The 15,292-nt window shown below is 53.4% G+C and overlaps 1 protein-coding gene across 1 annotated transcript; it reads right to left on the reverse strand.

Moving 5' to 3' along the window:
* Positions 1-65: 65 nt before the first annotated feature.
* Positions 66-15,239, reverse strand: Ttc16 (tetratricopeptide repeat domain 16). Its single transcript, XM_042055393.1, has 16 exons — positions 15,222-15,239; positions 13,026-13,189; positions 12,661-12,751; positions 12,213-12,356; positions 10,505-10,605; positions 10,296-10,425; positions 8,518-8,732; positions 7,630-7,874; positions 7,382-7,523; positions 6,008-6,173; positions 5,539-5,680; positions 5,232-5,392; positions 4,743-4,903; positions 2,529-2,724; positions 2,011-2,083; positions 66-1,090 (listed from the first exon to the last, which is right to left on the reverse strand). The coding sequence occupies exons 1-16, from the start codon at positions 15,237-15,239 to the stop codon at positions 66-68; spliced, it is 3,174 nt and encodes a 1,057-aa protein (XP_041911327.1).
* Positions 15,240-15,292: the final 53 nt, after the last annotated feature.

Here is a 15,292-nt window from a genome sequence, read left to right on the forward strand (position 1 = left end):
TTTTGAAAGCTAGGGTGTTGAGCAAAATCTGTCCTCCCCTCAGCAAGGCCTTCTCATTGGCCCATTCAGGGGGCAGCAGATTGGCTAGGGGTGGGTGAAAACTCCGCCTTGCTGGAGCTCAGGTTCTGGTCCTGGGCTTTGCCTAGCTGCAGGCTCAGCTCCAGGGGGGGTTCGGTCTTGTTGGAGCTCAGGTCCCCATCCTGGGGATCCTGGGCTTTGCTGAGCTGCAGGCTCGGCTCCGGGAGGGGTTCGGTCTTGTTGGAGCTCAGGTCCCCATCCTGGGGATCCTGGGCTTTGCTGAGCTGCAGGCTCGGCTCCGGGAGGGGTTCGGTCTTGTTGGAGCTCAGGTCCCCGTCCTGGGGATCCTGGGGATCCTGGGCTTTGCCGAGCTGCAGGCTCGGCTCCGGGAGGAGGTCGGTCTTGTTGGAGCTCAGGTCCCCGTCCTGGGGATCCTGGGCTTTGCCGAGCTGCAGGCTCGGCTCCGGGATGGGGTTGGTCTTGCTGGAGCTTGATGCTGTATTCTCACTGTAGCTTGAGGTGTCCTCAGAACTGCTGGGCCCTGGACTCTGGTCCTGGGTCTCACTGGAACTACTCTCGCTTCTGCCATGGGAAATGGTCTCGCTGGAAGTCTTTGTTGGCTTCTGGCTGTGGACCTGGGACCTGGGTTTCCAGCTCTGGGCACGAACAGCCTTGGCTCTTCTGAGCCTCTGCTTCGGGGTCAGGGCAGGCCTGTTCTTTCTAGGCTTTGGACCCTCGGTGGCTTCTGTCATTCTGGATTTCTGGCTGGGGCCTTGTCTTCCTGGGCTTTGGGGAGGCTCTGTCTTCCCGGGCTTTGGGCTTTGCGTGGCTTCTGCCTTGCTGGAGTGGCGTCTTTGGCCATAGGCAGGTGTGGTCTCAAGCAAGTTCTGGTCTAGGTTCTCAGAGGCCTGGGTGACCTTGGGGGCCCTGCTCAGGCCTAGGTTCTCCCTGTTCTTCCTGGGACCTGAGGACTGAGGCCTTGAATGTCCAGGCGACATCACAGCTGTGTTGGAAGTGCTCCTGTACTCCTGACTGTCTGTTATCTCCATGCCCAAGGTGCTCAGGCTCAGGACTGGCAAAGAGTGGAGAGCGGCTTGTTAGGCCTGCCTGCCTGCCTTTCCAGACAGCTCCGGGAAAAGGGGTTTCCAGGCCACCTCCATGTGCCTGGGCTGTGCACAGGGTGAGCAGCTGCCTGCACTCTGCTGACCCACCCAGCCACTCTCCTGGCTCTCCCCAGCCCTGTTCTCCCACCAGACTCAGAACTCTGGCCCAGCAGTGCCCTGCCCATCCCCATCCCCATCCCCGCTTATACACAGCTACCTCCTGCCCTTCCTTTGGCTCCTTGAGGTCTGCCTTGAGCTCTTGAAAGGTCTAATCACACCCCTGCCCTCTGAGCCCCGTGTGCTTGGCTGGCTGTTCCCCTCGCTGACTTGGACAAGGAGGGGGCCACTTACCCGTTACCAGCTATTAGGTGCAAGCCTGTCTCCGGGCACTTGGAGCAACACAGAGCAGTTTGGAGATGATAACCAAATGGAATAAAGGGGACTAATTCTACCACCCTGCACCAAGGAGCAATGGGGACACCCTTTCTGCTGCTACCACCTCACACCAGGGCTCGTGGGGAGCGGCTTTCTTGCTTTGCCCTTTCATCCCCTCTTAGCTGGTGATAGAAAAATTGGGAGTCAAAACCTGTTGAGTATACATGAGGTGTGTGGCTCAGTGCAGGGACCCACTAAGGAGCAGAGAGGAAAAGGGGCAGGTTTTGGAGGGAGAAGGGGGAAGTTGGCCTGAGGGTAACCGGTCCCTGCCCTGTGGAACACCATCCCACTGAGTCCTTACACATGCTGTGTAAGGTGGGAACTGCAGCTTCTCACTGAAGACTCACTGTACAGGGTCAGAGCTGTCCAGGGCAGAACCCAGGCTTCAGCACTTGACCTCTGACCTCTGCTGCTTTGGTCTATTAGGCTGAGCAGGAGCTCTTCAGGGACTTACTGCTGAAGACTGAGCCTGAGGAGGTCTGGTCCACGTAGCTGTCTGACAGGGATGTCACCTTGCGGGGCTTCACCTATAGCAAGAGTCAAGCTGGGGGACCCTTGCTGCACCCACAGCTATGTGTCTGGAAGGTTACATGACAGTCCAGCCATCTCTCCCCCCAACACCCCTCCAAACGGTTTCTCTGTGTAGCCTTGGCCTTGAACTCAGAGAGCTACCTACCTCTGCCTCCATATTGCTGGGATTAAAAGCATGCGGCACCACCACCCGGCTTATTTTCCACTTTTAAAAATGTGTATGCACGCCCTGCGGTGGTGGTGCACACCTTTAATCCCAGCACTCGGGAGGCAGAGGCAGGCAAATCTCCGTGAGTTTGAGACCAGCCTGGTCTGCAAGAGCTAGTTCCAGGACAGGCTCCAAAACTGCACAGAGAAACCCTATCGGGGGGTCGGGGGAACATATGCACAAGTGATTGTGTGTACACAAGAGTGCAGGTGCCAGGAGAGGGCGCCAGTAACCTGGAGCTGGCGGTCCAGGCAGCTGTGAGCCACCCACTGGGTGCTGGAACCCACACTCGCGTCCTCTACAAAGCAGGATCGACTTTTAACCACTGAGCCATATCTCCAGCTCTTTTTTTCCACTCCAGCACTCTGTCTCCCTAGCTTAGAGTTCCTCACAGACTCTGGGATGGATGGGAGCACCCAGGGGCTAAGACTGCAGGCAGGAGAATAGAACATTGGTTCACATGGGGCCAGGCTTCTGCAAACTGAACCCTGAAGAGTGTGTGTTGGAGCTGAGGAGCCTCTATTTCCCACATCCCATTCTTCCATCCACTCAGGGGGGATGCTTCTACTACAACTATTTCTCTTTTCTTAACATTATTTAATGATTTATTTATTCTTATTTTATGTGCACTGATGTTTTGCTTGCATGCATGTCTGTATGAAGGTATCAGATTCCCTGGAACTGGAGTTACAGACAGTCGTGAACTGCTATGTGGGTACTGGGAATTGAACCTGGCTCCTCTGGTTCAATTGAGCCATCCCTCCAGCCCCACGACTATTTCATAGTTCAGAGAACAGAGCTCTGAGCACATAAGCAGTCTGCTGCGGCCACTTGTTGCTGCAGAGAGAACAAGTTTTGTATCTAGCAGGACTTGTGGCCTCCTCCACCCACAGGGGCCACCTGTTGGCCATCCCTTGCCCCTGGGGCTCTCCACTGTGCCCATGTGAGCATTTCCCACAGACGATGCCTACAATGACGAGTGGGTACATGGATGCACATCTCTTCTCCCTATTTGGGGAACTAGGAAGGGCACTGGTGCCGCACTCACGATGGCTGCACAACGTCTTTGAATACAATACAGCCGTACTTGATATTTGTGGGCAGCAAAACTGGTTGATAGGCCAGGTGAGCCATTCCTTAGGGGAACTGTATAAAAGGAACCAGAGATAGGACAGCAGGCCATACTTATTCATTTAAAAAAAAAAAGGATTTAGGAATTGGAGCAACCTTGTGCAGAAGTGGGGAGGGGGCAGGGACCTAGGAAGGTGCATGCACAAAGGGCCTTCTGGGAGCTGAGAATGTGTTCACCTGTGTGATGAGGCCATGGCAGGCTAGCCCTTCATTTAAACCACACTTGAAACTGGGTGTGATGGTTCATGCCTGTAGTCCCAGCACTTTGGAAGCTAAGGCAGGAGGATTGCTGAAAGTTTGAGGTTAGCCTAAGCTACATAACGAGTTCTAGGCCAGCTGGGCTACATAGCAAGACACTGACTCTAAGACAGACTAGGGCCAGGTGTGGCAGCACTCACCTTTACTCTTAGCTCTAGGGAGGCAGAGGCAGGCCAGTCTCTGTGAGTTTGAAGGCAGCTTTGTCTATATTAGTGAGTTTATGCTAGCTAGGACTATGTAGTGAGAGCCTGTCTTGCAAAGCAATAACAACAACAGGCAGGAAGAGAGGTCAGGAAATGAGTCCTTGCTATGCGCGTGTGAGCCCTGAGCTGAGACTCCACACCTACGTGCAGTCTGGGCACGATGGCTGTGTGTACCTGGAGCACCAGCACTGGAGGGAGTGAAGACAGGAGGGTTTCTGAGGCTATCTTATTCTCAGTAAGGTGAAACGTGGTAGAGAAGGAAGGACATCTAACGTCCTCTGGCCTCCACGTGGGCATGTGCCCTGCACAGACAGCATAGATATAACACAAGACACACACACACACACTTTGTGTACTTGTCTATGCTATATTCAGTGAAAAGACTTTTTTTTTTTTGGTTTTTCAAGACGGTTTCTCTGCAGCTTTAGAGCCTGTCCTGGAGCTAGCTCTTGTAGACCTGGCTGGTCTCGAACACACAGAGATCCGCCTGCCTCTGCCTCCCGAGTGCTGGGATTAAATGCATGTGCCACCACCGCCCAGCTCATTGAAAAGACTTCATGAAAAACTTTGTAAGGAAAGCAAGGCACAAGTGGCCAGTGTCCCAAGCAGAGCATGATCATCTTGCTATCAGAGAGAGGGAGGTTCTTACACATACTGAAGGAGCAGAACAAACTCCATTTTGAGAAAGAACTCCATTTTAGAAGGACCTAACCTTAAAGTCTGAGTTAGCTAGCTTGTAATCAATAAACCCCAGTGTATTTGCATTGAATACCGGTTCTGTGGTGTGACGCAGGCACATGAAGTTGCCTGTGCTCACAGGGCACACACACCTCAGCCCCTTATCACCCGAGTTGCCTTTTGCACGCCAGTCCAGCCTTCTTGAGTGAGTACCCAAGAATTTCTACAGTGAACCTCGCACCACTCCCCTCTCCACCTGGCTCCTGCTGCATCCACCATCTGTATGGAAGGGGAGGCCCTCGGGCCAGAGCTACATCCTCAGCCCCATAGATGAAGTTCTAGAAGCAGTCCAGAGTAACCCCATAAAAAGCAAATGTAAGCCAGGTGTGGTGGTGCACACCTTTAATTCCAGGACTCAGGAGGCAGAGACAGGCAGATCTGTGAGTTTGAGGCCAACTTGGTCTACAGAGCAAGTTCCAGGACAGCCAGGGCTGCACAGAGAAACCTTGTAGGGTGGAGGGGTAGAGGGAAAGCAAGTCTGACCATATCGCCCTCCTGCTGCGAAAACCATCACAATCACAGGGCACCCTTGCTGTGGCTCCCATCTTGGGTGCGGTCAGCCACACTAGACTCCAGGGTGTGGGCCCTAGCATAAGTTCCACTCACCTTTTTATCCTGTGCTCCTCCTCTTTTGAGTTCAGTCTTTCCTTGCAAGGTCTGAGTAGCCAGTTCCTCTTCCAGGTTCCCCGTGAAACGATATTCCCGGTTCCAGGACTCCATCAAGGCTCGTGCTTTCTGGCGCTCCATTAACCTCTGCCTGTCAAGTCATGACCCCAGCCCTGGATCAGTCTCTGGAATTCAGCCTGCTGTCCTCAGGGACCAGACAGTGCCGGCCTTATGAGGCAACTAGACCAGATGAGTTGTGCATCCCCACCTGCCTCCCACGGCTAGCCAGAGGTCCCACAAGCTTACACCACAATGCTTTGTGGGTGGATGGCCTTCGGACCACTTTCTAGCATCCGACTTAGCTGGAGCTTGGCCAGTTGGGCCACTTGGCTCTTAAGCACGTCCTCCACAGTCATGCCAGGAAAGAGGTTGGTCATCAGTGGGGCGATCTGCTGGGGTGCACAGTGAGCAGGGGGTTGGTGCTACCTTGCCCTCAAGGGACCAACAGAGAAGGCTTCTGCAAACTTTCTAGACTGGGGCCTTTTTGCCCCCGAAGGAGCAGGTGATCAAGAGAAACAGACCATTCTCTAATGGGGAGCAGGGCCTAACCTCAGAGGAGCTAGGCCTGAATTGAGTCTCCCTCTGTACCTGTGGGTGGATGGAGGGAGGGGATGCCAGCGGGCAGGAGGGCGAGAGGGAGTTGCAGCTCATTGTTACTGATTTCTTTTAGCAACAGTGGCCAGGGTGTGAGCCTTCCTGGCTCAGTAGGAGCCCACCTTTGGATAGTTGGGGTTCAGGAGCAGCACAGTGGCAACATCCTCGCGGGCCCCCAAAACGTTCTGCATGAGCTGTCTGCTCTTGGCCCGGTGCATGTAGTACTGGGGCTTCTCCGGGTTGTGCTTGATGGCTGTTGAGAAGTGGTCCTCCGCTGTATGGAACTGCCTGAGGGACATGCCCAAGGCTGCCATGAGCTGGGCCACCCGTAAGAGATGGGCACCGAGGAGGTGAGGAAAAGTAGGGGCCTCTGCTTCCGCCCACCGTGCTCCTCCCTCCCTCTCCTGTCAGCCACTCTCTTGAAGAACCTGACACTTGCATGATATAACTTTGGTGTGTGGAAATAATATAGGTTCTCCTTGGATGAAACCTGGAAGACCTGCACGCATGTGTCTCCCTCTAGAGAGGAGAGAGGAAAGAGAAAAAGAGGGGAGAAGAGAAGCTCTCTGAAGCCTCTCTCGATTCTCTTGCTCGCTCTCGCGCTCTCTCTCTCTCTCTCTCTCTCTCTCTCTCTCTCTCTCTCTCTCTCTCTCTCTCTCTCTCTCTCTCTCTCCTGTAGCTTTGGAGCCTGTCCTGGAACTAGCTTGTAGACCAGGCTGGCCTTGAACTCAAGGAAATCTGCCCATCTCTCTCTGGAGTGCTGGGATTAAAGGCGTGCACCACCATTGCCTGGCTTTGTTTTGTTTCTCAAGGCAGGGTAAAACAGGATCGCACTGTGTAGTCTTGGCTTTACTGGAATTTGATATGTAGACCAGGTTGGCCTAAACTCTCAGATGCACCTGTCTCTGCCTCCCAAGCACTAGTATTAAAGGTGTGGGTCACTACATCCAGTGCTAACATTTTTCAAAATGTGTATGGGTGTTTTGCCTGCATGTATGTTTGGGAACCATTTACATGCCTGATCACTTGGGACTGGGGTAACAGATGGCTGTGAGTTGCCATGTGGGTGCTAGAAATCAACCTAAGTCCTGGAGGAATCTAGAGGGAGGCTCATGGGCAGGTAGGTAGGCCTTTGAAATACATTCTAAGGCTGGTGGTGGTGGCACACGCCTTTAATCCCAGTACTCAGGAGGCAGAGGCAGGAAGAGCTCTATCTCTGTGAGTTCAAGGCTAGCCTGATCTACAGAGCTAGTTCCAGGACAGCCAGGGCTGCACAAAGAAACTGTCTCAAAACCAAACAAAAAAGTCATTCTGAATCATATATTACTGAATATTTAATTTTTTCATTAAAAAGCTTAATTTCTAATATCATCAAATGAAACTATTTGTGGTGAAGATGTGATTAAAACCTCTGTCCAGAAGACAACTAGCAGGTGGCTTCTGGTGAACCCGGCCTGCCACCCTCCCTGGCCACACCCCTCCCCACCCCCAGGCACCTGCGTGTCTGCTCACAGAATCCCATCTTCTCCTGCAGCACACCCATGCGTAGGTTGGCTCCCTCGTCCTGCGGGCTCAGTGCCAGTGCCTGCTTGTAGTCCGCCTCCGCAAAGGCCAGGTTGCCCAGCTGGAAGAAGCAGTCTAGGACCCGAGGGCAAGGTCTGAGTGCATCCCCAACTCCCAGAGCTAAACCAGGACCCAGTCTGGCCACCTCGGACGTTCTCAGGGGCCTGACCACCCAGCTCACCCCCACGGTTGATGTACAGGCTCTTCTCTTTCTGCTCGTCCCTGATCGCCTTGTTCAGCAGCAGCACACCCTCCTGATAGGAGCCCTGGGTGTAGCAGTGCACAGCAAAGTCGTTGTAGGTCAGCAGCAGCTGGCGCTGTGTCTTCTGCACCAGGCTGCCCTGGCTGTCAGTCACCATGTCCAGCGCCTTCAGAAAGTCTTCCACAGCTGGGTCAAATTGCTTGAGCCGTCTGTACATGGTACCCCTATGGTGGTGGACATGGCATGTAGCAGGGAGGACATAAGGACCAAAGCATCCCATTTGACTAGAAAGCCACTGCCCACCCTGGGCCTTTAATCCATGACCTTTGACTATAGCCATGAATTCTGCCTCAAGCACCAGCTCTGCTTTGGTGCTGGCTGAGTTGCTGCCAGGATTTTTTACTTCTTAAACAGTTTCCCATTTTGGGAAGAGCTATGTGCAAGCCTCTATGTTCAGGACAACTTTGTGGAGTCAGTTCTCTCCTCCCACGTTTATACAGGTCCTGGGACTTGAACTCAGGTCGACAGCTTTGTTCTGCAAGCTACTTTACCCACTGAGCCATCTCACGTGCCCCGTTCAGGCCTTTGTACACACACACTTTAGCCAAGTGTTTAGATGAGAAAACACAGAATTAGGGAGATTGAATGGCATCAAATTCTTGAGGGACCAGATACAACCCCTAATCTCATGCCCTCTGAGCATGAACTACTCAGCAGGGCTGGCTGGGGTACTGGGAGACCACCTCGATGGTGCCAAGACCCCAGCTGAAGGCACTAGAGAGAAACTGAAGCCTGGGGAGAGCCAGAGACTCTTTGAAGACCACATAACAGATTTGCAGGAGGAGCAGCCCCTCTCCACCCTGGTACCGGAAGAGGAAGAGGTTGGGGTCCAGGGGGTTGTTCTCAATGGCACAGCAGATACGCTTCAATGCGCGGTGCAGCTTGCCCTGCACGGCCAGGATGCTAGCGTCTTGAAAGGACTGCTTGGCCTGGTTCACCATCATCTGGAGTAGCCCTTTGGCCTGTGGGTGCTTGGGATCGAAGAGCAAGGCGCTTCGAAGGTCCTGATAGCAGAGCTTGGGCTGCAGGTGGAGGGGTGGCATGCTGGGGTGGTACTGTCCCAGTAGGGAGTAAAGAAGGGCAGGCCTCTAGGTGACAAGTTAGCATCACACCATCCCTCCTACATCTTTCACCTCTTGAATGAGGCAGGAAGCACTGGGGGAAAATCTACCCCAGCCTCCTTTCCAGGTGGGACCTCCTTGACCCTGGTCTGGGTGCGGGCAGAGCACACCCTATCAGACGCCCGCCTCCTGCTGCTGCGCAGGCTGGCCAGTCGCTCCATATTCTTAGCAAGCACCCCATTCTCCTTTGGGTAACTGGTTGGAGGGGGACACTGGGAGTACTGAGCAATGGTGGGAGGGAGTGGCTGATTGGGCTCGGCCTGGAGAACTGGCTATATGGCCTTGGTCACCTCTGGGCTGCTCAATCATTCACCTTCCTCCAAGTGTTCCCAGCAGTCTTGGGAATGAACCTGGACAAAGATCTGGGTTTGGAATAGCTGCCCACAGGACACGAGTGGAGGTGTGAGTCAGCAACAAAGAGTGATGATGAATACACTCGTGCCTTTGAGTCACCACCGTCACACTGAAGCCCAGCCCCTGACCAGAGCCTGTCTGGGTATTCTTACTCAGCCATGCTCCCTCCTTGCCAGGCCCCTCCTTCCTCTCTGGCCCTCCCCACATTGTTGCCAACACCCAGCTCACCTGGAACGCTGCCCTGCTCTGGAGCTCTTCCCTCCCACTGCGTCAGCACGTCAGCACTGCAGGCAGGACCCACTCCTCATCCCCCTCCCCCTCCTCTTGCACTCTGCCTCCAGCTGACAGTTTCTGCTGCGGGAGCCATGCCCTAGAGGTTCCCTGCTCCAGGGAACACTCTCTCCCAGAAGACTGCAGGCCCCTCCTCTCTGCCTACGTTCTCCTTAACCTGTGACCCAGCATCCCTTGTCCCCCAAGCTGTCCCCTGTACTCTCTGTTCCCCTGCTGGGACCAGCAGGGGGTCACGGAGCTTTACAACTTTCCACTGTGCAAATAAGAAAAGAAAGCAGGATAGCAGGCATAGTGACCCATGTCTTTATTCCCAGCAGAGGCAGAAGGATCTCTGAATTAGAGACCAGCCTGATCTACAGAGTGAGCGCCAAGACAGCCTTGTCTCAGAAAAAAAAAGAAAGACCCTCCCTTCTTACCCCTCCCCCAGAAAAAAGAAAGAAAGAACAGAGAGCCCGGCAGGAAGGCAGGAAGGGCTCTGTATCTCTAATGTCTACGGTGTCCTGGATGCCACACATCCGAGGGCTCAGTCAGTAGCCGCTTCCTACACAGGCTTGAGGAGCACAGCTTGGATCCCCAGGGCCCAAGTTTCAGTCCAGAGCTCTGAAGACACAGGGATAGTGTGACATACTCATTCCCCACCCCTTTTGTGGTTACCATGGAAACTAGTACAGTCTGGCACAGAGTCAAGCCTGAGTGACTGAAGGACAGCTACCTTACTAGGCAGGGTCCCCAGGAATAAGGCTTCCACCTGGCCTTGCCTCCTCTGTAATCTTTGGGCACACTGGGGGCCACATGCCTGCCCTGCCCACTGTGCACTACCTTCTGGAAGAAGTTGTAGATCCGGGCCCGGAGGATGTAGACATCGGCACTGGCCCTGCCCTGCTTCACCTCCCTGGTGATGAGTGAGAGGCAGTCCTGATGTCGATTGAGGGCCAGCAGGCAGGCTATGCTGGGGGTGGAGGGCAGAGGTGCACTCAGCCTGGGGCAGTAAGAGGCTGCGGGGAGGGAGGCCAGCGCGGCACACTCACCAGCGGTAACAGAAGGAAGGGTTCTGGGGCTGGAGGTCAGAGGCTTGCAAGAAGACGTACAGGGCTTCCTGGAAGTCACACAGCTCGTACAAGCACTGGCCCTGAGGAGTCGAGCACTGTCAGTTCTGCTCCAGCTCTGGGGACTCCACAGCTGGCAGAGGACAGGGAGACACCTGGACAGACTCCAAGAGACAAGGATGGAAAGAGATGCAGAGCTGAGCAGAGACGTCGAGGAACAGAGGAAGAGCAGAGACGGTAGGAGAGTGGGTGCCAGCGGCAGAGACGGCGGGAGAGTGGGTGACAGCGGCAGAGACAGTGGGACGGTGGGTGATAGCAGCGGGGCTGGCTCAAAGAGGTAAAGTGACTCCTCCCCCCCCCCCCCCCAGCTCACACCGGAAGTGAGATGGCAGGACAGTTATCTGAGTGCTGGGAGGAGTCTCCCCTTCTTCTCAGGTGTGTTTGGTTAGCTAGTGTTTCACACTGGAGCAGACACTGAACTTGAACTCAGAACAAGCTTCCTGTCTGTGTCTGAAGTGCTGGGATTGCAAACCTGAACCACCATTTCTGGCCCAATGTCTCTTTTCTATTCTCTATTCTATTCTATTCTATTCTATTCTATTCTATTCTATTCTATTCTATTCTATTCGTCTGTCTGTCTGTCTGTCTACTTTTTTTTTGAAACAGGGTTTCTCTGTAGCTTTGGAGCCTGTCCTGTAACTAGCTCTGTAGACCAGGCTGGCCTCGAACTCACAGAGATCCACCGAGTGCTGGGATTAAAGGCGTGTGCCCCAACCACCTGGCTCATCTATGTATTTTGTAGAAGAGGCCAGGCCCCTGTTGCAGCACACATGTGGAAGGCCTAGATAACTTGCAGGAGTCAGTTCTCTTTCTATCAAGTAGGTCTCAGATATCAAATTTTGAGGCTTAGAGGCAAGCACCCTCACCCGCTGAGCCCTCTCACTGGCCCTAAAGCTTCTTTGTAAGAACTGAATGATCTGGTGTCTTGTGGTGTTAGGGCTCTAACTCAGGCCCCTGCTGTACCAGGCAAAGGTCTACCACTGCTACACTCCAGCTCAACTTCTACCCAATATCTGGTCTTCAAAAAAAAATTAGACAATGCTGGGTGGTGGAGGTACACACCTTTAATCCCAGCACTCAGGAGGCAGAGGGAGGTGAATCTCTGTGAGTTCAAGGCCAGCTTGGCCTACAAAGCAAGTTCCAGGACAGTCAATACTACACAGAGAAAAACCTGTCTCAAAAAACAAACAAACAAAAAAACCAACCAACCAAACAAACAAACAAACAAAAAGAAACAGATCTTGAGGGCTGAGGGTAGTGCGATAACTCACTGGGAAGATGACCTGAGTTTGGTGCCCAGAGCCCACATGGGACAAAGAGACAACTGATTCAATAGTTGGATAAATAATTATAAATGTATGAATAAATGTGAAAGTAAATGTCGAGCAATTAACCTTTTACTTGGTACTAGGATGGCGCCCAGGGCCCCTGTATGCAAGGCAGGTGTCCTGGCACTGAGCAACACCCCTACCAATGCACATAAATCAAATGTAAAATTTAGTTGTCATACTTGCCACATTTTGATAACTCAACATTTTCATGTGGCTGGTGGCGACCCTACTGGCCGGAGGGCAGGCCTATGGCTAGTGTATGGTGTGCACTCTTCTGAGGGTGGGAGCCGCCTAGGCACCTGTAGGTAGAGTACAAAGGCCAGCCGCTCCAGGTATTTGCTGTTCTCTGGCTGGTAGGAGTAGGCCCTGCGCAGGTTCTGCAGGGCAGAGGAGAAATCGCAGAGCTGGATGAAGGCCTCAGCACGGAAAACATAGAAGTTTGCCTGAAAGCAGAGAGACCCAGTCTGCTGTGTCCTCTCCATCGTCTGCCCCTTGGCCTAAAACAATTTGCTGGGCAGTGGTGGCGCACGCCTTTAATCCTAGCACGTGGGAGGCAGATGCTGGCAGATCTCTGTGAGGTACAGCTGGTCTACAGAGCTAGTTCCAGGACAAGGTCCAAAGCTACACAGAGAAACCCTATCTCGAGGGCGGACGGGGGGAATTTGAAGGGTCCAGGGAGGAAGGGTCTAGCAGGTATGTCGTGAGGGAGGGGCTTCCGGAGGCCGTGCTGACTCACCCTCCTCTTACCAGGTTGGGGTTCAGGTGGAGAGCGCGGGAGAAGAAGAGCACTGCGTTCTCCCAGTCCTCATGCTCTAGGCACTGATGGCCTTGGTGATAGCTGTGGGGACAGGAGGGTTCAGGCAGTGGGGCTATATTCTCAGGGCTACGCGGGGCAGGTGGGAGGGAGGGTTGAGGTAAAGAGGCTGGTAAAGCAAGCAGCGTTCCAGGGAAGGCAGGCTGGCCTTCTTGGAGCTCTTTTGGCTCTTTTTATCCTTTTATCGATTAGTGTTCACTGAGGCCTAGAAGGGACAGCGGCCCAGCCCAGGGCTGTACTCCATGTTAATGGTTGTGTGAAGCAGGAACCTGGGGCTGGGGACCTGGAAGTCACTCACTACTCTTTGACTTTGACAGGTACTGTTGATCCTGTCCTTGGTTTCCTATCAAAGCTGTAGAACACCTGGCTTGTCCCAAAGACACGTTGCAGGGTCTCCTCTCGGTCTTCAGGAACATGAACACGTAGCTTTGGAACTTTCTTCGAGTGGGCATTGTCAGGCACCTAGGAATGAATGAATCGGGCAGGAAGCTTGGAAGGCCTCAGGAGGCACCCTACACCACTTCCACTCTTTCCCCAGGGACTTTGCCTGGTGGAGGAGGTGTGGGAACGGCCCCTGGTAGAAGGAACACCCAGTCTGGGATTCAGCTGGGTTCCAGTATTTCTCTAGCCCGGCCTCTCTCCACCTTTCCTGTGGTCAAGCTCAGGGGGATGAGGGTCCTTGTAGACCCTGCACCCTGTTCTCACCTCGTGCTATATATAGTTGTCCACTAATCTCAGCGCCCCAGCTCAGACCCTGCTCCACATCTGGGCTTTAAGGTTTCTTATAAATCCCCTGGGACTCTCACACCCGGCAGGCCACACTGAGCAAACATGTCCCCTGACCTCTCACTTCTGTGTGGTTACCCTTCCCATCATTACCAGAATCAGGGCTGGGCGGTGGTGGCGCACACCTTTAATACCACTGTAGGATGAGAAGGGCCAAGAGAACACACCCCGCCCCTGACCAGACCCTCAGTAGACCTGGGCCAAGGAAAATCATCCTGACCTGAACTTTACTCCAAAACCAGGGCTTGAAATCCCACCAATCCCTGAGCTTGCCTCAGAACCAGGGCTACAAAGATCCACCAATCCCAAGTCACCCTGGAAAGTTCTGCTCACCCCCCAAGAAGCCTCATGTAAGCTGTAGCCTGTTCAGTTTTGCGGCTGCCCCTCTTTCTAAAGGGAGCCACTTTCCTGGATTTTCTCTCCCCACTCTTGAGTGAGGTTTGTAGTGAGGGGTGACATTTTTACCAGAGCGGAGCCCTGTTGTAATAGCTTTGATCAGAGTTAGAGAGAGCAGAATTGTTACTTTTTCGCTGGGAAACTTCTCCCGACAGAGCAGAGTTGTTACAAGGGGTTGGGAGGCGGGGTGTTACAGGACTGGACCGGCACACTGAAAGACCAGGTCTCCCCAAAGAAAACCCTGGATAAATCCAGCCCCCCCCCAGCAGGAAGAAAATAGCCAAAAATCTAAGCAGGAAGAGAATAATCAGAAATCTAGGATTAGCAGGTTCAGTGACTGTGTTTCAGGAACTAGCTGAAGATAAAGTTAGATTGTAATCTTGAGAGCGTCCCCCTTGTGATTGTCATTGGGATTTTGGAATACTGTTTCAGGAATTAGCTGATTATGACCTTGAGAGTGATCTTGAGAGGCAGGGGGTTGCCCCTTTGTGATCAACACTGTTATTTTCGGAATTTTCTGTGACCTTCCCTGCCCCTTTCGGATCACTGGGCTGTGGTTTCTTAAAAACTCCTCCCGGTCACTCTGGGTCAAACTCTTCTTCCCCTGCGTGGGTTATGAGTCTCGGCTCCAGTGCACTGGTTCCCATCTCATCTATTAAACCCTCGTGTGATTGCAGCAAGGGCGGTCTCTCGTGAGTTACGGTGTGTGTGTGGGGGGGTCCTGTCATCCTGAGACTTGAGTGAGAGTCTCCCCACACTGGGGGCCTTTCAACACCTAAGCTAAACAGAGCTATCATACTTGGCTGCAGAAGAACTGTAACCCTTTCACTGTGGAAACTTCAGAACAGCGGTTACACTTGCACTGGGGAAACCTGGAGCACAGCTGTGAACTGCTATGCTTTAGGTGACGTGGTATTCCTTGGCTACCGACTGCCAAGATACTTCACCACCTGAGCTCCAACATTTACAACCCGAGTCAGAGGCAGGCAGATTTCTCTGAGTTAGAGGCCAGCCTGGTCTACATAATGAAACCCTGTCTATCAAAAACAAAACAAGCAGGGCGGTGGCGGCGCACGCACTTTATCCCAGCATTCAGGAGGCAGAGGCAGGCGGATCTCTGAGTTAGAAAGCCAGTCTGGTCTACAGAGCAAGTTCCAAAGCAGCCAGGGCTACAAAGGGAAATCCAGTCTTGAAAATTCAAAACAACAATTAAAAACCTCTCCGTCCTCTCCTTTGGGAGTAGGCTGCCAGTCACCCTTCTCCCCTCCCACGTTTCCCTGAAGGGCTTGACCGGCTTCACCCCAGCCCTCACCTGGCTGTCATCAGTCATGACCGGTTTCCAGACTGACCTCGGGCTGAGCTAACTCCCTGGTTCCCTGGCTC

Source organism: Arvicola amphibius, chromosome 7 (assembly GCF_903992535.2).
Source record: "Arvicola amphibius chromosome 7, mArvAmp1.2, whole genome shotgun sequence".
Taxonomy (NCBI): domain Eukaryota; kingdom Metazoa; phylum Chordata; class Mammalia; order Rodentia; family Cricetidae; genus Arvicola; species Arvicola amphibius.